Raw genomic sequence first — 24,357 nt, 5'->3', positions numbered from 1 at the left:
TTTTTCAGTGGTTAATGGGGTCACTGTGTTTTTATTCAGTGATTTCTGGGGTCACTGGTGTTTTCTGTGAGATTTCTGGGTTGCTGTGTTTTTTGGGTTTATGGGGTCACTGTTTTCAGTGATTTCACTGTGTTTTTCAGTGATTTCTGGGGTCACTGTGTTTTTCAGTGGTTTATGGGGTCACTGTGTTTTCTTCAGTGATTTCTGGGTCACTGTTTTTTTGGGGTCACAGTTTTTTTATGTTTTTTCAGGGTTTATGGGGTCACAGTTTTTTCAGTGATTTCTGGGGTCACTGTGTTTTTTCAGAGATTTCTGGGGTTGCTGTGTTTTTTCAGTGGTTTATGGGGTGATTTCTGAAAGTCATGTCAAAAATATTCATATGAGCCCCAGAAGACAAATGCAAAATTTAAAAAATAATTTCACTCAGAACATCAAAATGTGACATAATACTGACTTATGGGGTCAATCGCAAATTATGACCTATGGGACTACCTGGGCCACACACACAGACACATGCACACACACACACACACACACACACACATACACACACACAGACACACACACATTCCTGAGCCTCTTTCTCTCTGTGTTGATGTCCGTCGACCAATCAGAAACAGTTTCAGAAGAGTCCAGCTGTTTTCCCATTTTCGGTCAAAGTCCAGGCTTTGTGTCTGACTGTGTGTGTGCGTCTGTGTGTATGTATCTGACTCTGTGTGTGAGTGTATGTGTGTGACTGTGTGTGTGTGAGAGAGAGATACAGACTTAGTCAAAAAGAGAAACTAACTAAATAAATGAATGAATGAATGATAAAAGAACAAAAGTAAGAAGGAGCCAAGGGATGGAATAGTCAATGGATGAAGGGAGGGGACGCAAAAGAGGAGGTGATGAAGACAGTACAACTAAACATGGACATGTGATGGACACCAGCTGACCACACCCACTATGTTTACTCTGCTGACAGGAGGAAGAGGAGGAGGAGGAAGACTGTGATGCCAATTCTCCTTGTATTTACTGTCTTCCTTTTTTGGACTGAAGGACAGAGACACAGACAATGTCTCTTCAACTGAGTCACATGACGTCAGGGAGTCACATACAACTGACCACTCACTCTCCCACACCAAACCTCATAGAGGCTGCTGGTCCTCTGCTGCCTCATGTGGTCACTTTGTGTCACTGAGTTAAATCTAAATGAAATATTTCAAATGCCGAATTCATTAAAATCAGACATTAGAACTTAGTGATGGAGGCAGCAGTGGATCAACAACTGCTGTGTGTGTGTGTGGGAGAGTGAGTGGTTTACAAACTTCAGTTTCCTGTTGGAAAAGTCTGTCTCACAGTGAGATAAAGACGTGATCATGTGACGTAGAGATCAGAGACAGTCCCTTTAATGTGTGGACTGTCCCTTTAATGTGTGGACACATGTCCCTTTAATGTGTGGACTGTCCCTTTAATGTGTGGACTGTCCTTTAATGTGCAGACTGTTCCTTTAATGTGTGGACACATGTCCCTTTAATGTGTGGACTGTCCCTTTAATGTGTGGACACATGTCCCTTTAATGTGTGGACACATGTCCCTTTAATGTGCGGACTGTCCCTTTAATGTGCGGACTGTCCCTTTAATGTGGACTGTCCCTTTAATGTGTTGACACATGTCCCTTTAACTGATCGGAGGTCAGGACTTATGGTGTTACAGCTGATGAAGATGTGTGACCTGATGGTGGCGCTAGACACACACACACATATGAAGGGTCAGTTTGTTTTAAACCATCAAAGAATAAGAATTCAGTCTGACGCCATTTTGTTTCTCGTGTTTCCCAGAATCCACTGCTCTGACTCCTTACAAGGGTCTGCTTCAGACTCACACATGGACACGCCCCCAAACCTTCAGACAGGAAACATTCTTCTTCTTCTTCAGCAGCAGCGTGTCGGCCCCTCCCTCCTGCTGTGTTTGTCTTTTAAGAGAAGATGCCCCAGGTTAAGGTTAATGTGTGTGTGTGAAAACAGAATTAAAATGAACACAAACAAAAATTTAGTAAAACAGTTAACAATTAAAATAATATCAATATTATAAATAATATTGATATTATTTTAATAAAAACAGTGAAAGAGAGAAAATGATAACGTGTGAATTGCAAAAATATTTTCACCATCTTAAAGGTTTTCTGTGTATTTTCCATGCTAAGTCTGTCTGTGGTCACGTGGGACACAGGTGAGACGTCGTCTCTGATTGGCTGCTCGTCCTCCATCCGTTGATGAGGCGCTATACCGTGATAGGACAGAGTCAGCTGACCACTGTGTGTGTGGGGGCGGGGCTAAACATCTTGTTAGCTTATAGATAATAGCTGTTTTACATGTTCGTAATTTAGCATTAGCAGCAGCTAAATGTCATTCATTCATTCACAGCTTCCTGTTTGAGATGTTAAAAGAGTGACTTTCAGAATAAAAGAGTAAAGTTAGAGTTTGAGCCGTGACCTTTGACCTTCATGTCAACTTTAGTGGCTTTGACTTCACAACGACAACATTTTTGTAATTATGATCTTAAATATTAAAATAAAAACATTATAGTGAAATAACTTTAATGTAAAAATATTACAGATCCTCTTTATGTCATACACATATGATTTCATCATCATTTAATAAGTGATTAAATCAATAATGTCTCTGTCTGTCTGTCTGTCTCTGTCTGTCTGTCTGTCTGCCTCTCTCTCTCTGTCTCTATCTCTCTGTCTGTCTCTCTCTGTCCGCCTGTCTGTCTCTCTGTCCCTCTATGTCTCTGTCTTCTGTCTGTCTACCTCTCTGTCTTCTGTCTACCTCTCTCTCTGTCTCTCTCTCTCTGTCCCTCTCTCTGTCTCTCTGTCCCTGTCTATGTCTCTCTCTGTCTGTCTGTCTCTCTCTCTGTCTCTGTTTCTCTCGCTTGAAAGAATGCAGTGAATGATGGAGAAAGTTTGGCGGCACAGGAGTCGTCTGATTGGCTGCTTCCCTCAGGGCCGGCCCTATAAGGAATCGAGCTGAGGAGAGAGAGAGGAGGAGGAGGAGGAGGAGGAGTGGTGAAGGCCCCGGCCATGTTTGGGATGGAGAGAGTGATGGAAGAGGAGGAGAGTTGATAAACTCAGTAGCAGCAGTCCAGACCATCACTTCTGTCCTGTCCCCAGGTCCCAGCAGGTCTTTCACTGTCCAGGTAAGACCAGTGCCTCCTTCAGGAGCTGTCACCTCCTGCTTCATCTCCTGCTTCACCTCTTTCCATCTCCTCCTCAGGTGTACTGTAGTAATGGTACCACCTCACCTCTCCTCTCCTCCTCCTCTTCTTCCTCTGTATGTGAAGATTCTCTCCATCCTGTTACACCTGTTGAACTTTGACCTGCAGGTCAATCCATCGTGAACCAAATGCAGATGTTCTGTGAAATGACTATGTGCTTAAATTCAGATTTTTTGAATGGGGTTTGGTTTATGTGTTAATTTGCACCTGGTGTTAAATTCAACGTTTTTTGAATGGGGTTTGGTTTATGTGTTAATTTGCACCTGGTGTTAAATTCAGCGTTTTTTGAATGGGGTTTGGTTTATGTGTTAATTTGCACCTGGTGTTAAATTCAACGTTTTTTGAATGGGGTTTTGGTTTATGTGTTAATTTGCACCTTGTTAAATTCAACGTTTTTGAATGGGGTTTGGTTTATGTGTTAATTTGCACCTGGTGTTAAATTCAGCTTTTTTGAATGGGGTTTGGTTTATGTGTTAATTTGCACCTGGTGTTAAATTCAACGTTTTTGAATGGGGTTTGGTTTATGTGTGTTAATTTGCACCTGGTGTTAAATTCCGTTTTTTGAATGGGGTTTGGTTTATGTGTTAATTTGCACCTGGTGTTAAATTCAGCGTTTTTTGAATGGTGTTTGGTTTATGTGTTAATTTGCACCTGGTGTTAAATTCAGCGTTTTTTGAAAACTACAGAGGCCTCAGAGGGACACTGTGTTTGTGTTTTTTTATCATGGACTTTTATAAATGTCTTATGATCAGGGTGTATTGATCATATTGATCTCTGTCTATTATTGATAGAACCAACACTAACACTTAACTACACATTATTATTTCACAGTTATGTTTGTGTTTGAGGCTGAAACAGCCAAACACAAACTGACTTCATGACTAAATATGGAGCAAAGTCCTCGTCTGTGTCTCAGAGAGAGAGACAGTGAGAGAAAGAGTGAGAGAGAGAGTGAGAGAGAGACAGAGAGAGAGAGACAGCGAGAGAGAGAGACAGAGATAGAAAGAGAGAGAGAGAGAGGGAGACAGACAGAGAGAGAGGGAGAGCATAAAAGGAGAAAAGAGGTGGGCGTCCGAGGTAGGATGAACTCAGGGAGAGAGAGAACATGCCAAACAAAGTCAGAACTCTGCTTCATGTCCTAATTAGGAAGTTTTCCCAGAGTGCTTTGTACCTTCAGTAAAGGGCAGTGACAGTTTTGGGGAGGAGGGGTGAGGAGTGTGTGTGTGTGTGTGTGTGGGGGGGGCGGAGTCACCGCTCCATGTTTGGTGATGTTGATGCTGCTTTTTTCTTCTGCTGTTGTGTTTTTTTCAGAAGAGTTAAACTTTAAACTTTCATCTTATTTTATTTTTGTGTTTCCTTGACAACAATGATGTCACTTCCTGACACAAACAGTCACATGACCTGTCTTATTTCCTCTCCACAGTGAGTCGGTGTTGTAGTGTTGTCGTCGTTGGTCCACAGCGCCCCCTGCAGTCATGTGTGATGATGAGGAAAGCACCGCTCTGGTCTGTGATAATGGATCTGGTCTCTGCAAGGCCGGGTTCGCCGGGGACGACGCCCCCAGGGCCGTCTTCCCCTCCATCGTGGGCCGACCCAGGCACCAGGTGACCACACACACACACACACACACACACAGTGCAGGTGTAGCGTGAGACACTAACTGTCTGTCTGTCTTTGTGTAGGGAGTGATGGTGGGTATGGGACAGAAGGACAGTTACGTAGGTGACGAGGCTCAGAGTAAGAGAGGAATCCTCACCCTGAAATATCCCATCGAACACGGAATCATCACCAACTGGGACGACATGGAGAAGGTCAGACACCTGTGTGTCCTCAGTGTGTCCTCAGGTTCTTCACGTCCTGTGCCGTAATAACCCTGTAATAACTCTGAACCCTGTAATAACCCTGTTATAAACCTGTTATAACCCTGTAATAACCCTGAACCCTGTAATAACCCTGTCATAACTCTGTAATAACCCTGTGCTCTGTGATTGGTCAGATCTGGCATCACTCGTTCTATAACGAGCTGAGAGTTGCTCCAGAAGAACATCCGACTCTGCTCACTGAAGCTCCACTCAACCCTAAAGCCAACAGAGAGAAGATGACACAGGTACGCACAACACTACACTTCACTACACAACACTAAATGTGTTAAAACATGTTATTATCTCTTTATAATGTCGTTATAATGACGGTAAAACATGTTATTATCTCTTTATAATGTCGTTATCATGACGGTAAAACATGTTATTATCTCTTTATAATGTGTTAAAACATGTTATTATGTCGTTATAATTTTTTAAACATGTTATTATCTCTTTATAATGTCGTTATAATCACGGTAAAACATGTTATTATCTCTTTATAATGTCGTTATAATGACGTTAAACATGTTATTATGTCGTTATAATGTGTTAAAAATTTTATTATGTCGTTATGTTAAACCATGTTATAATGTCGTTATAATGTGTTAAAACATGTTATTATATCATTATAATGTGTTAAAACATGTTATTATGTCGTTATAATGATGTTAAAACATGTTATTATGTCATTATAAAGTGTTAAAACATGTTATTATGTCGTTATAATGTGTTAAAACATGTTATTATGTCGTTATAATGATGTTAAAACATGTTATTATGTAGTTATAATGTGTTAAAACATGTTTTTATGTCATTATAATGACATTAAAACATGTTATTATGTCGTTATAATGACGTTACAACATGTTATTATGTCATTATAAAGTGTTAAAACATGTTATTATGTCGTCATAATGACGTTAAAACATGTTATTATGTCGTCATAATGACGTTAAAACATGTTATCTCGTTATAATGAGGTTAAAACATGTTATTATGTCGTTATAATAACGTTACAACATGTTATTATGTCGTTATAATGACGTTAAAACATGTTATTATGTCATTATAAAGTGTTAAAACATGTTATGTTGTTATAATGACGTTAAAACATGATATTATGTCATTATAAAGTGTTAAAACATGTTATTATGTCGTCATAATGATGTTAAAACATGTTATTATGTCATTATAAAGTGTTAAAACATGTTATTATGTCATTATAATGTGTTAAAACATGTTATTATGTTGTTATAATGACGTTAAAACATGTTATTATGTCGTGTGTGTCTGTCTGTGTGTGTGTGTGTGTGTATGTGTCTGTGTGTGTCTGTCTGTGTGTGTTACCAGTTCGTTGCGTTCTTCAGACAACAGAGCGTTTCGATCCTCCAGTTTCCTGACGACAGAGCTGAGCTCAGCGATTTTTAACTGAAACCTGCGAGTGTCACGATCCTCCTGAGACTACACACACACAGACAGACAGACACACACACACACACAGACAGACAGACACACACACACACACAGAAACACACACATTAGTCTCCTCCACTGCAGCAGCAGAGGCTCATGGGTAATGTGGTGTTTAAAATCTGACACCTTGTGGTGATGACTCCGCACACACACACACACACACAGGGTCACATGCTCTAAGGGTGTGGTCATGTGTTTGATGATGTCATGCAGCATGGCCACGAGGAGGCGGGGCTTACAATGTGAGGAGTAGTGTTAGGGGTGGAGTTAGGGGTGTGGTTAGTGCCCGCCCTCTGGGCGTCTCTCAGCACTGCGATTTGCTGCTCGGCCGCCTGAGTCTGCAGCTGGAGGCGGTGGGCGTGGCCAGCCTGCAGCCCCAGAGCTTTGTCCAAAACACTGACCGCTCTGTCCTTCAACTTAATCTCATCCATCTGTGAGAGACAGACAGGTGAGCAGACAGACAGACAGGTGAGAGACAAACAGACAGACAGGTGAGAGACAAACAGACAGACAGGTGAGTGGACAGACAGACAAACAGGTGAGTGGACAGACAGACAGGTGAGAGATGACAGACAGACAGGTGAGTGGACAGAAAGACAGGTGAGACAAAGACAGACGGGTGAGTGTGCAGACAGACGAGGACACACAGACAGTAGACAGGTGAGTGACACAGACAGGCGAGTGGACAGACAGACAGACGGACAGACAGTGGTGACACACAGACGGTGAGAGGACACACAGACAGGTGGTGACACACAGACAGGTGAGGACACAGACAGGGAGTGGACAGGTGACAGCATGACAGGCATGACAGACAGGTGAGTAGACAGACAGACAGACGGGTGAGAGAAACACAGACAGACAGACAGGTGACAGACACACACAGACAGACAGACAGGTGAGAGACAGACAATGGGTGAGTAGACAGACAGACAGGTGAGAGAAACACAGACAGACAGACAGGTGAGAGACACAGACAGCACACACAGGTGAGAGACACACAGACAGACACACAGGTGAGAGATACAGACAGGTGAGGACACACAGACAGGTGAGAGACACACAGACAGGTGAGAGGACAGACAGACAGGTGAGACAGACAGGCAGGTGAGACACACAGACAGACAGGTGAGTCACACAGACAGACAGACAGATGACACACAGACTGACAGGTGAGACACACTGACATACAGGTGAGACACACAGACAGACAGGTTGCATACCAGGCGGCGGACCTCCTTCTCACAGTCTCTCTTAGTGCGGTTTAGCTCCTCCTGGTGGTGATGATGAGCGGAGCGGAGCTCGGCTGCTCGGGCCTGACCCGCCTGCTGTGATGATGTCAGAGCGTCTTCCAGCGAGCGCTTGGACTTACGCAGCTCCAGGACTTCCTGCTGGAGGCGACAACGCTCCACCTCCCAGCCCCGCCTCGCTTCCTCCGCCTCTGCCAGCAGAGCGCTCCTCACCTGAGACACACACACACACAATAATCTCATTACTACAGTCGCATGTAATCCCATTAGACGAGTGATCAGATTACTGTGATGATTGACAGATGGACAGGCCACCTTGTCAGTGGACGCGTCCCTCAGCGTCAGGACGAGTCCGTTGAGACGCTGAATCTCTCCGTCTTTGATCTTAATCACCCGCATCAGCTCCATCTCGTGTTGCCGTAGTAACGTCTCCCTGGTAACGGCCAGCTCCTTCTGCTTCTCCTCGTGGAGTTTAGTCTTCAGCTCCGTCAGAGCCACCGTCGCCCGGTGATGCTCCGCCTTCAGCTCCTGACTCTTCTCCCGCTCCAGACGACTCACCTGAGGACATGGTAATCTGATTAATCTAGAGGCGGTAATCCCACAGCAATGACACCACAGTAATCTGATTAACACAGAGGCGGTAATCCAGAAGTAATCTAATTAACAGAGCTGCAGTAATCCACAGTAATAATCCTGCTGTTATCGGATTAGTAAAATTGCAGTAATCCCATATGGTTAATCCTTCAGTAATCCAACCGTGATAATCCCACAGTAATCTGTTACCTTGTTCTTCTCGTGTTGCAGTTCAATCTGAATGTCTGTCAATTTGGCTCTCAGCTCCTCATTGGCTGCTTGAAGGGTTGCCATGGCGTCTGGTCGCTCCCCCTTTCCCCGCCCCCCTCCTCGCTTTGACATCACCGCCTCAACCTGCAGGCTCCGCCCAGCCCAGTGAGCTGTCTATCAAAGGTCTAAGTCCATCTGAAACAGCACACACACACACACACACGTCACATGTACTAGACACAAATTATGAGCTTCTCATAATTACAGATAAACTACGACTAACCCTAGTTAATCTAGTTAATCTAATATAACATCGTACTGCTTTTAATCGTACACACGTTGATACAATGTTTACGCCTTTTTACCACTTAGCGGTCACGTGACATCACTCCCACTTCCGATGTAAATGGAACGCAGCGCCACAACGGACAATCGTCGTAAACAGTGAAAAAAAAGTGCATTACGTTAAACATGCAAGGATCGTCGCCATAGAAACGGCAGCTGTTGTTTGTGTGGGCGGAGTCAAAGTGAGCTCCACCTTCAAGAAGCTTAAACAAACTTAACGATAAATACAATTTTGAATTTCTGCGAAAAACAAACCGTCCGACGTGTTAGTGAAGATAATCTGTTTAACTAGCTAACTAGTTAGTGTACTAGCTGTGTGTGTGTGACATGCATCCTAACACACTGCACAACATGAATACATGACTGTTTCCATGGCAACATCATCAACCCAGCTGTCATCCTCACTATATACATGTCATATGATCACACACACACACACACACACTAATCACTCACCGTCCAATAGGAAGCCCCCGACACTGCATTGCTGTGTGTGTGTGTGTGTGTGTGTGTGTATGTTAGGCTTGTTTCTTCAGCATGCTAACAGCAGTTAGCTTCACTGTAGCTAAGTGTGTGTGTGTGTGCGTGCGTGTGTGTGTTAGCAGCATCAGCCTCCCTCTGTCCATCTGTGTGTGTGTGTGTGTGTTAGCAGTTAGCCTCTGTCAGTATGTGTGTGTGTGTGTGTCGGTGCTGTTAGCATCTCTGCAGCCTCTGCTGGCGTCACCTCCTCCTCCTCTTCCTCCTCCTCTTCCTCCCAGCATCCCTCAGTGTGCCGTGATGTTGGCGGACCTCTGCCTCCCCCTGGCGGACGTTCAGCGTCACCATCATCATGTCACATGACTGTGGATGATTTCAGGTAGTTGTCAGCACATAATCTGACATGACGTTTAATCCACGAGCACAGAGTCACGTGTGAATGTGCAGTGACGCTTCTGTCCACCAGGGGCCGTCGTTTTATTAACACATTCAAATAAAGTGAACACATGAACAGCAGCAGTGTTTGATGAACACTTTAATTCAACAACAAACATCATTTCATCACACGGATACGTCCAATCAGAGGACAGGACACTGAGACACATCCAACCACAGCAGGGGGCGGGGTTTAACCTCAGGAAACCATAGCAACCACCAGGATAAAACTCATTGAGGTCACAAAATCCCAGTGACAGTGAACGCACCACAAGTAAACATGAAGATCATAAACAACAATAACAACAACAACAACAACAACAGAGAGACAGACAGTTTATTTTGAAACCAGTTCTTCTAAAATCTCTTGTAGACTTTAATCCAGAACCAGGTCCTGCACTGGGAGATTATTAAAACCACTCAGATCTGGTTTTGGTTTCTTGAGTCCAGGATCTGTGGTGAGGATGTGGTTTAGTTCAGTCCAGATCCCAGAGCAGGTCTCATCTCATCTTCCTCAGTCTGGCTCGGTTCTCTTTGTCTCGTTTCTTTAAGGACGTGATGTAATGACTGAAGAGCACTTCCTGTTCCTTCTTCCTGTTGACCACGTTGAACCTCTGGTCGCCACGGTAACGAGCACAGAACTCCTTAAAAGTAGATCTGTGATGGAACATAAAGAAGGGCGTGAAACAGTGTTCCCCGCCTGATTATTGATTGATTATTGATTATTGATTGATGACCTGCTGGTGATCTTTGCCTCCTCCAGCAGTCGTCTGAACTCTTCTCGAGCTTTCTGCTGTTTACTCTTCTTCTCTCTGTGCTCGTCCTTCATCCTGCTCTTCACAAACTCATCAAACACCTGCACACGCACGCACGCACGCACGCACACACACACACGCACACATGCACAGAGGTCAGCAGCGGCGTTTAAACAAAGTTCACACGAGGTTTCCGGTTTGGTAAGATGAAGTAGACGCGCGTGTGAGTCCCGCTCCCGCAACTTTTCTCAATTCCAACCTTTTGTTGGGCGTGGTACTCTGATCTCTCGTACCTCTCCTGGTTGAATGCGATGTTGTATCTCTTAGATGAATTAATGACATCACCATTTTGACACTCGAAGCAAAACTCGACCATGTTCACGCCACGGTGTCAACCCGTGCTCAGAAAATAACCTCGCTTGAGGAAAACGCCAACTTGCAAGATGAACGTTTGTTAGCATTGGAGACAACAGATTTTTGCGACCGCATCAATCCTGGTGGAAATTTATGTGTGAAAGTCATTTGGCGAAAAAGCATTGATAATTGGATGTGGGAGGGGCTTACAAAACGCAAATCAGCTTTTACCAGGTGACTTTTTTTCGTGTTTCACGTACATGAACGAAACTTGGTACACATGTTAATCATGTCAGGACGATCCTACAGTAAGTCCGCCATCTTGGGTTGATCTGCCATTTTTGGGCGATTTTGCCGACTTTGCAGCAATGGTATTTGAACGAACTCGTCCTAGAGTTTTCGTGCGATCACCTTCAAACTTGGTGAGGTCCCTGTGGACCAGTTGAGGAGCTTACGGTATCAACATTTTTTCAAATGTCGCACGGCGCACGAGATAGGGGGCGCCAAAGTTTGTGATGATTCTGATGTTTCGCGTCAGAAAAACAAAACTCTTATAACTTTGCGATGGAAGGTCCGATCCAAACCAAACTTGCTACCATTGATGATGGGCCATGGCTGAAGACGTCTATGAAAAAACGGTGAAGTTTGAAAACAGCGCCTCCTTGTGGTGAAAGAAAATACACAAGAAAATTGTTTATTTACGATTTTGGGAATAACTTTGACACAGATTATCGTATCAAACTCAAAATTGGTGAAAAAACTCAAAACACAAGGTCGATGATGTGTGATGAATATGACAATAATGGCAACAATGCAAAGTCGGATTTTTGCGACAAAAAAACAAACTTTTTTTGAGAAGAACCAAACTTGCTAGGATTGATGATAGTCCAGCCCTAATATATGGGGTCTATATGAAAATATTAAATTTCGAAAACAGCGCCCCCTGGTGACAGCAGACAATATGACAGCCGGTATTTCGATGAACTCGTCCGAGAGCTTTTGTGCGATCACCTTCAAACTTGGTGAGATGACTGTGGACAAGTTGAGCAACTCAAGCTATCAAAGGTTTTTTTAAATGTTGTATGGCGTAGGAGATAGGGGGCGCCAAAGATGGAGATAATTGCGAAAGTGTTATAACTTTGCGATGGAAGGTCTGATCCCAACAGTACATTTTGAAAACAGCAACTCCTGGTGGTGGCAGAAAATATTAAAAACCAAATTGTTGTAACTTTGCCAATCCTGGTCCGATCTGTACCAAACTTGCTAAGATTGATGATAGTCCGGCCCTATATGAAAATATTTAATTTTCGAAAAAGCGCCCCCTGGTGATGGCAGACAGAATTACATTTACAGTTTTTGATGCTGCTCTAACAGAGATTGTTGTATTGAACTAAAATTTTGCCTCGTGCTCAAACCCGTACATTCACCGCGCGGTACAAGTTATCTACAAGTTCCACTTGTATTTAAAGAGAGATGTTTAGAGTGTCCTCATTTCCTGATGTTCATTTATCCACCAACGTTTGGTCTCTCCCATGTGACTTGTTTATCAGTGTAATTAAGTGTTATTCAGTCAGTTACACCTCAATACGGGTGCTAATATGCCGTACATGGATAGTGCTTTTCTAGATAATACTTATAATACACTGAAGGAGGTTATTGAGGTACATTTGCCTTTCGAATAATATTGTTTGTCTTTGTTTAATTTTGTTAACATTTCCAACTGGATTCAAGGTCTACATATTGTTTATATGTATACCTATGTATTTTATTTTGTTGCTCTCTTAAGACCTACAGTATGGGGCCCCGGAAGTTAGGTCAGCTACAAGCTGTGAGCCAGAGAGCTCAGATAGGGTTCTGGTTATGGAAGTAGCCCGAGGTTTGGTCAGGGGTTGGCGCTTCAGGAATATGTGCCTTGCATTGCTTTGTGTGTGGTAATGCCGTCGCTGAGGCACGTTTAAATAAAGTTTACACACCTGTTTCCTCTGGTGTGAGGTCAGCAGCAGGTAACGAGGGTCAAACACCATCTTGTGAAGTTCTTTGTCCCAGCTGGAAAACGCTGACACCTGAGGACAAAACACTGGTGTCAATCAATAACCTGATCACTGATCAATAACACACACACACACACACACACACTACCCCTCTCTCCAGCATCATTTCTCTGAAGTGGGAGGTCCTTAGCTCCAGTGGGAGGAGCTGAATCTTTCCTGGACGAGGGACAAGAGACATCGGCTCCTCTAATCTACAGAGAGAGAGAAGTTGGAGCCGGTCACATGACTCAGCCATGACGTCATTGCTAAGTCATGTGACCTCACCTGCTCCTCTTTGAGTCACATTCATCTTCAGCTTCTTTGTCACCATGGAGACCAGGTGATTGACAGCTGGAGCTCCTGTCTGTCACAAAGATTTTATCATTGTTATGAAGACACAGACAGACAAACGGAGATAGAGACAGGTAGACAGACAGACAGACAGAGATAGAGACAGGTAGACAGACAGACAGACAGAGATAGAGACAGACAGACAGGTAGAGACCAGGTGTCTTCTTCCTCTTGTGGGGCGGGTCCTCGATGATGCGGCTGATGTCTCTTCCTGTTAGGTCACCTGGTGTCTCCCAGACGGACAGGTGCATGGTGGGATTGAAGAAGAAGACACGGTCGTCTGCGGTCCACACCACACACCTGAACGCACACACACACATTTAAACATCCATGGTTGTCATGGTAACAGCAAACCATCAGAAAGAAGGCACTTCTGTCATCATAACAACAGCAGCAGTTACCATGGTGACCCTGGGACAGGAGTGGAGGCGACAGGACGTTTGTCTTTCCCTCCTTTTTCACCTCCGTCCTCCTCGTCCTCCTTTTCTTCACCTGTTCTGTCCCTCTGCAACACACACACACACTCCTTAGCCCCGCCTCCTGACCGTCACCTTCACAGATCAACACCTGAGGACTGAGGACGTACCTGAAGACTGAGGACGCAACCTGAAGACTCACCTGAGGACGCACCTGAGGACGCACCTGAAGACTGAGGCGACCTGATGACTCACCTGAGGACTGAGGACGCACCTGAAGACTGAGGACGCAACCTGATGACACACCTAAGGACTGAGGACGCACCTGAGGACTGAGGAACGCACCTGAGGACTCACCTGAGGACTAAGGACTCACCTGGGCGCTGTCGTCTGTCCTAGTCTTCTCTCTGAACAGTAACGCTTGTCCATATGTAACTCCGCCCACAGTTGTCCTTCGCTTCTCTGACGGAAGAGAAAACCTTTATTCTAACAGTTAAGACAGATGGACGGACAGATAGATGGACGGACAGATGTCTTACTGCGTCTGTAGTTGGTCAGCAGAGTGAATTTGGTTGAAAGACGTGAGGACAAACCAGGATGAAGATCTTTGATCAACTGGAAGACAGAACACTCTGATTAAAGACAGAGAGGACAGAGAGACAAAGAGACAGAGAGATGGAGAAGACAGAGAGGGCAGAGACGACAGAGAGACAGACTCACCTGGACAGGTGAGACAGGACACATGTCAAAGCAGAGCTGAGCAGGACAGACAGGTCCAAAGACATGCTGCTGAGACAGACAGACAGTAGGGGGCGTCACTCAAACACCAAATATCGTTCTCATTTGTCGTCCAAACAACGTCAAACCCGTCCCCGCTCACACTGGTGTCCTCGGTAAGTCACCTGACAGGTGTGAGGACAGTCAGGTGACCGGTTGGACAGACATAGGACAAACTAACTAAATTTGAACTGAAGGTTAACTGCTGGCCCCTGGTGGTCACAGATTAATCTGTAATCCAATGAGAAACCAACGCACCTGTACAGGTGTCGTCTCACGTCTCTCCCGGTTGATGGCGGGTCGTAGCCACGCCCCTCTGTGCCGCTGGTGTGGCAGAAGAGCAGGCCACACACCCTTCTGTCTCTGCACGTGTGGCCCCGCCCATTCCACATAGGTCACACCTACACAATGACACAGTGATTTCAGAGCAGCGATCAAGACTTTCTCTCAGGTCTCATCATCGCCCTCTGGTGACAGGGCATGGAACTGATCAGACACACGACACAGGACAGACACAGGTGATTGACAGGAAGGTTGTTACTATGACAACCAAAGATGAGAAGAAGGAAGATCCTTTCATCTTCTCTCTCACTCATTGTGCGTGTATGTGTGTGTGTGCGTGCGTGTGTGTGTGTGTGCATGTGAGTGTGTGTGTGAATGTGTGTGTTCCCTTTGAAGTCTTAATCTAATTTTCTTCCCTTCATCCTTCATCTCCTAATACATTTTATTTCATCATTATTTATTTTCCACCTTTTTTCATCTCTCACACACACACACACACACACACACACACACACACACACACACACCAGTCGACCGTCACCATGGTGACCTGACAGTGTCTGATCCTTCTGCTCATAGGTTTTGTGTTAATCCCAAATTTAATCCTGAGTTAATTTAATTCCATCTGCAGGTTAATCCACTTCAGGTTCTGGTTCTGGTTCTGATAATGTAACACGTTGATTCAAGGCAAATGAGAAGGTGCAAAGACTCATGGGAAGATTTTTGAAGATCTTCTGTCTGCACACACACACAAAGCTGATGAAGCATGAAAACTACAAAAAAACATAACTGAGAAGGAGGGGGAGGAGCTTATTACATCATCAGAATCATGTTCACGTCTTTATCTCACTGTTACACACACGACTGTAAACCACTCACTCTCCCACACCAAACCTCACAGAGGAAACCAGGAGATGCTGGTCCTCTGCTGCCTCGTGTGGTCACTTTGTGTCATTGAGTTAAGTAAGTTAACTAAACGAAATATTTCAAATGCTGAATTCATTAAAATCAGTCATTAGAACTTAGTGATGAAGGCAGCAGTGTGTGAGTGTGTGTGTGTGTGTGAGATAAACAGTGAGATAAAGACGCGATCATGTGACGAATCATGTGCGCGAGATCATGTGACGAGATAAAGACGCCATCATGTGATAAAGACGCATGATCATGACGAATAAAGCGCATCATGTGACGCAGATAAAGACGCCGATCATGGACGCAGATAAAGACGATCATGGACGTAGATAAAGACGCATCATATAAAGCGATATAAAGACATGATCATGTGACGAGAAAAGACGCGATCAGATAAAGACGCCATCATGTGTAAAGCCGATCATGTCATGACGATCAGAAAGCGGATCATGTGACGAGATAAAGAGCGATCATCAGAGAAAGATGCATCATGTGATAAAGACGCCATCATGTCACGCAGATAAAGCGCATCATGCAGATAAAGCGCATCATGTGCACGACGATAAAGAGGCGCATCATGTGACGCGAGAGAAAGACGCGCCATGTGCGCGGATAAAGACGCGATCATGTGACGAGATAAAGACACGATCATGCCGCAGATAAAGACGCGATCATGTGACGTAGGTAAAGACGCCGATCATGTGATGTAGATAAAGACGCGCATCATGTCACACGTCATGTATGTAGATAAAGACGATCATGTGATGTAGATAAAGACGCCATCATGTGACGCAGATAAAGACGCCATCATGTGACGAGATAAAGATCATCATGTCATGAAAGACGATCATGTGACGAATAAAGACGGATAAAAGATGACGTAAAGACGTGATGTATAAAGACGCCATCATGTGACGCAGATAAAGACGCGATCATGTGATGGATAAAGACGCATCATTTCACGAGATAAAGATGCGCATCATGTGACGCATATAAAGACGGATGATGTGACGAGATAAAGAGGCATCATGTGAATAAAGATGCGATCATGTGACGAGATAAAGACGGATGATGTGACGCAGATAAAGAGGCATCATGTGATAAAGACGCGATCATGTGCGTAGATCATGCGAGATAAAGACGGATCAAGAAGACGTGATCATGTGATGCAGATAAAGACGGTGATAGATAAAGAGGCATCATGTGAGATAAAGACGCCATCATGGACGAGATAAAGACGCAATCGTGTCACGCAGATAAAGACGTGATCATGTGAGACGTGATCATGTGGTTGAAGACGTGATCATGTGATGCAGATAAAGACGTAGATAAAGACGTGTGACGAGATCAGCGTAGATAAACGCCGATCGCGTCACGCAGGATAAAGACGGATCATGTGAAGATCATGTGAGTTGAAGACGTGATCATGTGATGCAGATAAAGACATGATCATGTGACGTAGATAAAGACGATCATGTGATGTAGATAAAGACATGATCATGTGACGTAGATAAAGACGCGATCATGTGACATAGATAAAGACGCGATCATGTGACTTAGATAAAGACATAATCATGTATATATATATATATATATATATATATATGTATATATATATATATATATATATGTATATATATATATATATATATATATATATATATACACACATATGTGTGTGTGCGCGTGGAAGGAGAGGATGAATGTCAGTCCAGTCATTCCTCTGAACACACACTCACACACACAGTCACTGTGTAATGGTCTGTATTGATAAGTGTTGATTGATTGAAAGGTCAAATTGAGGTAATTGGCCACAGGAGCCATTTACAGTGTGTGTGTGTGAGTGTGTGTGTGTGTGTGTGCGTGTGTGTGTGTGTGTGTGAGTGTGGTGGGTGGTTTACACAAGTCTGATTCTCTCTCTGTGGTGTTTATGCTCATCACACACACACACAGACACACACTGATGTGCCACGCTCACCTGAGGGAGGCGGAGTCAGGAGCGGTGGGTGGAGAGGAGACACAGAGAGGAGGTGGAGGAGGGCGGAGTCTTCAGGTTCTGTGCGTCTGCTCTTTGTGACGTCACTCCGGACACGCCCTGAGGAGGAGGAGTCCATCACTGACTCGGTCATGACTGTGTGTGTGTGAGATAATGAATCTATTCTCTGTCATCTGCTGTGTGTGATTTTTTGTTGACTGCAGCACAATTTAATTTAACTTCAATTTCAGTGAAACAACGAGACTACGTAACCGTGACAACGACAACATCAAAACACAGAGGTGTGTTTGGGCGCTCACAAAATTGTTGCCATGGCAACATGTCACACATGACCTACAGCAGAGCCAAACACACTTGATTGGCCACAGACAGGAAGTGATGCCTCCATTTACTCTGTAAACACAACTGGCTCCTCCCACATGAGTCAGGTGATATTTTACCTGTGAAGTGAGACGGAGAGAGAAGGAGGGACCTGGGGGCGTGGTCACGAGGTCTGTGGATGATCTGATTGGTGAGCAGCAGACGTTTGTCTCTCCTGTGGAACACACCCACTTCCTCCGGAGAGATCCAGCCTTCTGCTGCCTGCTAACACGTTAGCATGTTAGCATTGTGCTTGAATGTAAATGTGTGTGTGTGTGTGTGTACCTTGTGCAGACGATGATGAAGGTGATGGCGAGGTGAAGAGTGATAGAGTGGAGGAAGAACAGGAACAACGTCAACAGTCGGACACTCCCACTGAAACAACAACACAACAACAGGTGTGTTACCTGAACCATCTGTGTGTGAGTGTTACCTGTACCATATGTGTGTGTGTTACCTGTACCATATGTGTGTGTGTTACCTGTACCATCTGTGTGTGTGTGTTACCTGTACCATGTGTGTGTGTGTGTTACCTGTACCATCTGTGTGTGTTACCTGTACCATTTGTGTGTGTGTGTTACCTGTACCATCTGTGTGTGTGTGTGTGTGTGTTACCTGTACCATTTGTGTGTGTGTGTTACCTGTACCTGTGTGTGTATACCATCTGTGTGTTACCTGTACCATTTGTGTGTGTGTGTTACCTGTACCATCTGTGTGTGTTACCTGTACCATTTGAGTGTGTGTGTGTGTGTGTTACTTGTACCATCTGTGTGTGTGTGTTACCTGAACCATCTGTGTGTGTGTGTTACCTTACCTGTGTGTACCTGTACCATCTGTGTGTGTGTGTTACCTGTACCGTGTGTGTGTGTGTGTGTGTTACCTGTACCATCTGTGTGTGTTACCTGTACCATCTGTGTGTATGTGTTACCTGTACCATCTGTGTGTGTGTGTTACCTGTACCATCTGTGTGTGTGTGTTACTTGTACCATCTGTGTGTGTGTGTTACCTGTACCATCTCTGTGTATGTATGTTACCTGTACCATCTGTGTGTGTGTGTTACCTGTGCCATCTGTGTGTGTGTTACCTGTACCATCTGTGTGTGTGTGTGTGTGTGTGTTACCTGTACCATCTGTGTGTGTGTTACCTGTACCATCTGTGTGTGTGTATGTGTGTGTTACCTGTACCAGCTGTGTGTGTGTGTGTGTTTGTTACCTGTACCAGGTGTGTGTGTTCAGGTATCCACACAGTGGGCGGACAGTAGACCAGAGGGGGCGTGGCCTGATATGTTGCAGCTGACCAGCTAGTCAACCACAACCACTGAGCGGCGAGGTCACTACTGACGGACAGCCATGGCGTGGCGGCGGAGGCGACTGTTACCATGCCAATGGGCTGACCTTTGAACCTGGAGACTGGTGACATCATGGTGACATCACAACCTGAAAGTCACCAATCAACAGTGATCAGAGTTTGTTATAAATACTTTCTTTTAAAAAGACTTAAATCAGACAAAGACACTTAACTTAAAGGGGACATATTATGCAAAATCAACTTTTTAATCATTTTAATACTTATATTTGGGACTCTGGAGGCCCTACCAGTCGCCAAAGTGTGGAAAAACAATACTCAGTCATGTTTTCGTGGTCCCCCTTAGTGTAAGTATAGGTGATAAAACACTCCATGTTGAATTCCCTGCACTTATGACGGCAGCATGCGCATTTCACCGCGAATGTTACCGCCCCACCAGTAAGTTTACTTGGAGAGCTCCACCTTAGCTCCACCTTGTCCCTGCGAGAGTGCAGGCGAGGGAGGAAGAGCGGTATTATGTCAACGCGGAGGGACAAGTGTGCTGTTGGTGGCTGCACAGTGGAGCACAGTGTTTTACAGAGGATTTTATATATGAAGCTAATGTGCTGGATAAAGTCAGCAAACGTGTGTTCGTGTGTTCGCACCACTTCACATCAGACTGCGGCCAGCGGTCGCCGTATTTAGTCAGCGACGTACAAACACACACATTGTTAAGAAAAGGTCACATAGAGGTCATAACTGACCATTCTGACACGTCCTAATTAAACATATTTGTTCAGTACGTCCTCCATGACCGGAGCACAGACTCAGTCTGATACAGTCACATACAGCAGCAGTTTATGCAGCGATCAGCGGTGGATCAGTGGTGCTGTCCCTAAGTGTTTTTAACTGATTTACAGTTGGACAGTGTTCGGCTCCATCCTTATGTAGGACGTCTCTTCCTGTGACGACACTCTCGCTGTTTTCTGCTCACGCTGCCATGTTGATATTGTCAGAGAACTAGTGGAGGGAGGGGGAGAGGAATGAGGGGAGGGAACAGGAGCTGAGCGAGTGAGCGCTGTAAAGAGGACAAATCAGAAACCCCCTGGAAGAAGTGGGCGTGTGTTTGCCTGTGTCTCATTTGCATATAAAGGGACCATGCACAAAACCAAGTGTTCTGAAAGGGACGGGTTTAGCAGGGTTATTGAACTACTATGATTCTTCATCCTTATGGTATTTTGACCAAAGCATGTCACTGACATGTTCATTAGGACACCAGGGAACTAGTTTAACTTGGGGAAATAGGGTATAATATGTCTCCTTTAAGACTTGTCTCATAAAATCTACGTCACATGATCTCGTCTTTATCTCCCTGTTACACAGACATCTGTAAACCACTCACACACACACACCAAACCTCATAGAGAAAACCAGTGATTTTAGCTACTGGTCCTCTGCTGCCTTGTGTGGTCACTTTGTGTCACTGAGTTAAGTCTAAATGAAATATTTCATTAAAATCAGACATTAGCAGCAGTGGATCAACAACTCCTGTGTGTGTTGAAATCACTGATTTTAACCTCTATGAGGTTTTTAAACTGATTTTAAACCTCTGAGGTTTGGTGTGGGAGAGTGAGTGTGTGTGTGTGCGTGGGTGGTTTACAGACGTCTGTGTAACAGTGAGATAAAGACGTGATCATGTGACGTAGAGATGGTAGGGGGCGCTCACAGTGAACCTCATTCTTCCTCTCTAAACGGCTGGTTACCGGTGACAGACACTGAACTCGTCCCTTTAACTCTGAGATCATCGTCTCGTCATCCCCTATCTGAACAAGGTGAACGATTAACGGCGGGAGCGGCGCGTGCACAGAGAGCGACGTCCCAAATACACACACACACACACACACACACACACACACAGAGAGAGAGGGCGAGAGAGAGAGAGAGAGGAGACAGAGTCACGGAGGAGAGCGAGGCGCCGCCTGCACGTGGACAACTGAAAGCGTCAGAGTGACAGTTGTTGTTGTTTCATCTTCAACATCTTTCTTCAATGTTTATTTCAAACTAATCAATGAAACAAACAAACAACAAACAATCAATCAATCAATCGATGGACACCTGGACACAGGTGAGATGAGAGAGAGAGACAGACAGACAGACAGGATGATGTCATCTGTAATTTGAATGATGATTATTGACGGGACTGTTTATATAAAAACATCACATTCATTTGTCTTTGTGCTGCACACGCACACACACACACACACACACTCACTCACTCACTCACACACTCACTCACTCACACACACACACAATGTTAGTGAGGGGTGAAATTGTTTCTGAGAGTAAAGAATAACAGAGAGACTATTAAAGTGAAGTATTTCTATTTACCTCCATTAAACTGTCTGCGGGTGTGTGTGTGTGTGTGTGTGTCTGTCGTCCTTCTGTCCTGATAAAAGCTGCTTAATCACCTGTCGTTGTCATGACAATATAAAACACAGTCATTATCCTGGTCCTGTCAGCTGAGATTCTCAAAGTGTTTCCCAAAACACAATTATCCTCCTCCCTCTGTCACCATGGCAACACTTCAATCAGCTCAGCCAGACAGACAGACAGAGAGAGCGGGTGAGACAGGTGGACTGAGGTTGTAACCAGTGACAGTGCCATAGTAACCATGGTAACCAGTGACAGCACCATGGTAACCAGTGACACTGCCATGGTAACCGTGGTAACTAGTGACAGCACCGTGGTAACCATGGTGACAGATGTTACTGGTTAACTGGTCTGATTGTGAACACCTAATCAAAATTTTGTTGGCGGGGCTTTGGCTCGTTAACTGCCTTAAAGATCCCGGAAATGCCATTTAACGCTGTGTTTGTGTGTATCTGCATCATGACCTCGTTTATGAAGCTCGAAAAGTCCAGAACAATCCGTTCAGACACTGCTGAGAGCGCAGGGTTTCATTGTTTTCCTGAACTCTACGAAGCGGAACAGCACTTCTGTATGATGACACTGACTCACAACAGCAGTGCCTCCTAGTCCGGACACTAGAGTCCGGACACTAGAGTCCGGCTACTAGAGTCTGGCCACTAGAGTCCGGGCACTATAACTGTCTTTGTGTGTTTGTTTTGTCATTTAGCATTAGCTGGCTACATGCTAAGCTACACGCTAAGCTACACGCGTGTTTCATTTATATGTGTGTTTATCATTTCGGTAACCACAATGTTATCCAAGCTCCAGGTGTCCTGCAGCAGTCTTTCACTGTCACAGTGTCACTGACTCTGGGTCAGACTTAGGGTCAAATGTGTAAGGGATTACGACATTACTCAATGTTTTGATCATTGCTCGCAGTGCATCTGCCTTCCCAGAGGGGGAGCTGCGGGTCTGAGAGCTGACGTGCCAATTCAATTCAATTCAGTTTTATTTGTATAGCGCCAAATCATAACATACATGATCTCAGGTCTGTACATAGACAACATCAAGGAGAGCAGAGAAACACAACAGTTCACACAATGAGCAAACACTAGGCATCAGTGGAGAGAAAAAACTCCCTCTTAACAGAAGAAGAAATCTCTGACAGAACCAGACTCAGAGATGTGCGGTCATCTGCCTCGACCGGTTGGGGTGAAAGGAAAAATGGGGGACAGTGGAGAGGTGGGGGAGAGAAAGGACAAGAGGGAGATGAGGTAGAGACAGAAGAGAGAGAGGGACCAGGAGCAGATACACAACAACTGTATCAAGTTTATACAGTTACTGATATCGACTTTTTAATTATAGCACAATAATAATGGTGATGATATGTATGATATGGATAGCCTCGAAAACTGGATCTGGATCCTGCAACCTGCAAGATGAGAATACAGAGAGAGAGAGAGGGAAGGAAGGAAAGACACAAACTAGGGAGAGAAAGAGACAAGGTTAATGACATATAAAAAGTCATAATCATATCCTGAGTGTGAGAGAGTGAATGTGCGTGTACCACAGGAAAATCCCCCAGCAGTTTAGTTCTATAGCAGCATAACTAAGAGCTGGTCCAGGTTTCCCTGAACCAGCTCTAACTATAAGCTTTATCAAAAAGGAAAGTTTTAAGTTTAACTTTAAATACAGACAGAGGCTCCGCCTCCCGAACTGTTATTGGAAGCTGGTTCCACAGGAGAGGAGGAGCCTGGTAACTGAAGGCTCTGCCTCCCATTCTACTCTTACAGACTCTGGGAACCACAAGTAAACCTGTATTTTGTGACCTAAGTGATCTGTTAGGGTGATAAGGTAAGACTAGGTCTTTCAGGTATGAAGGGGCGTGACCATTAAGTGCTTTGTACGTGAGGAGGAGGATTTTAAATTGAATTCTAAACTGTGGGTGGAGCCAGTGTAGAGAAGCTAACACTGGAGTTATATGGTCTCTCTTTCTAGTTCCTGTCAGAACTCGTGCTGCAGCATTTTGAATGAACTGAAGGATTCTAACAGACTTGTTGGAACATCCTGATAATAAGGAGTTACAGTAATCTAATCTAGATTAACAAAAGCATGAACTAGTTTTTCAGCATCCTGTAAAGACAGAATGTTTCTAATTTTCATAATGTTCCGCAGGTGGAAGAAGGCTGTTCTGGAAATGAGTTTTATGTGTGAATCAAATGACATTTCCTGGTCAAAAGTAACTCCAAGGTTCCTCACAGTGGAACTGGAAGACAGGGTGATGTCATCTAAAGTGACAATGTGATCAGAAAGTTTTTCTCTGAGGTGTTTAGGGCCGAGTATAAAAGTTTAAAAGTAGAAAGTTACAGGTCATCCAGGACTTAATGTCTCTGAGACATTCCTGGAGTTGAACAACCTGATTTATTTCATCCGGCCTCATCGATAAATATAGCTGTGTGTCATCTGCATAACAATGAAAGTGTATGTTGTGCTTCCTAATAATGTTCCCTAGAGGAAGCATATATAAGGTAAAAAGTATAGGCCCAAG

The 24,357-nt window shown here is 44.4% G+C and overlaps 3 protein-coding genes across 5 annotated transcripts; 1 reads left to right on the top strand and 2 right to left on the bottom strand.

Moving 5' to 3' along the window:
* The first annotated feature begins 3,052 nt into the window (after positions 1-3,052).
* On the top strand, positions 3,053-5,401 carry LOC122759579 (actin, aortic smooth muscle-like). Its single transcript, XM_044014510.1, has 4 exons — positions 3,053-3,180; positions 4,682-4,862; positions 4,941-5,069; positions 5,255-5,401. The coding sequence occupies exons 2-4, from the start codon at positions 4,734-4,736 to the stop codon at positions 5,399-5,401; spliced, it is 405 nt and encodes a 134-aa protein (XP_043870445.1). The 5' UTR covers positions 3,053-3,180; positions 4,682-4,733.
* Positions 5,402-6,419: 1,018 nt separating this feature from the next.
* LOC122759446 (janus kinase and microtubule-interacting protein 3-like) lies at positions 6,420-9,586 on the bottom strand (the record flags this gene model as incomplete). The annotated part of the gene is made up of 6 exons (XM_044014333.1): positions 9,428-9,586; positions 8,627-8,821; positions 8,159-8,401; positions 7,817-8,056; positions 6,833-7,024; positions 6,420-6,581 (listed from the first exon to the last, which is right to left on the bottom strand). Coding segments are annotated over exons 2-6 (969 nt in total), but the record flags the coding sequence as incomplete, so codon positions are not given.
* A 382-nt stretch (positions 9,587-9,968) lies between these two features.
* LOC122758906 lies at positions 9,969-19,547 on the bottom strand. 3 transcript variants are annotated; one of them, XM_044013298.1, is made up of 15 exons: positions 19,329-19,547; positions 18,402-18,491; positions 18,197-18,341; positions 17,739-17,855; positions 14,825-14,967; positions 14,510-14,578; positions 14,329-14,404; positions 14,166-14,251; positions 13,775-13,878; positions 13,528-13,673; positions 13,308-13,386; positions 13,132-13,234; positions 12,966-13,055; positions 10,621-10,739; positions 9,969-10,540 (listed from the first exon to the last, which is right to left on the bottom strand). In XM_044013298.1, exons 1-15 carry the CDS (start codon positions 19,536-19,538, stop codon positions 10,384-10,386), a joined length of 1,734 nt encoding a protein of 577 aa, XP_043869233.1. In that variant the 5' UTR covers positions 19,539-19,547; the 3' UTR covers positions 9,969-10,383. The 3 variants fall into 3 exon arrangements, with proteins under 3 accessions (XP_043869233.1, XP_043869235.1, XP_043869236.1); XM_044013300.1 differs by having other exon boundaries at positions 14,510-14,575; XM_044013301.1 differs by having other exon boundaries at positions 18,197-18,338.
* Between the last annotated feature and the right edge of the window lie 4,810 nt (positions 19,548-24,357).

The sequence above is a fragment of the Solea senegalensis genome, linkage group LG18 (genome assembly GCF_019176455.1).
Source record: "Solea senegalensis isolate Sse05_10M linkage group LG18, IFAPA_SoseM_1, whole genome shotgun sequence".
Classification (NCBI taxonomy): Eukaryota; Metazoa; Chordata; class Actinopteri; order Pleuronectiformes; family Soleidae; genus Solea; species Solea senegalensis.
The sequence above is the reverse complement of the archived record's forward strand: the minus strand, read 5'-3'. Positions and strand labels throughout refer to the sequence as shown.

Coding starts and splice junctions, on each gene's coding strand:
- LOC122758906 (XM_044013298.1), bottom strand. CDS start 19,538: ATGATGTCACCAGTCTCCAGGTTCAAAGGTCAGCCCATTGGCATGGTA. Junction 18,492..19,328: donor AACACACACACCTGGTACAG/GTAACAAACACA, acceptor TTGTTGTTTCAG/TGGGAGTGTCCGACTGTTGA. Junction 14,968..17,738: donor CCTGACTCCGCCTCCCTCAG/GTGAGCGTGGCA, acceptor GTCATTGTGTAG/GTGTGACCTATGTGGAATGG.
- LOC122759579 (XM_044014510.1), top strand. CDS start 4,734: ATGTGTGATGATGAGGAAAGCACCGCTCTGGTCTGTGATAATGGATCT. Junction 4,863..4,940: donor TGGGCCGACCCAGGCACCAG/GTGACCACACAC, acceptor GTCTTTGTGTAG/GGAGTGATGGTGGGTATGGG. Junction 5,070..5,254: donor ACTGGGACGACATGGAGAAG/GTCAGACACCTG, acceptor GTGATTGGTCAG/ATCTGGCATCACTCGTTCTA.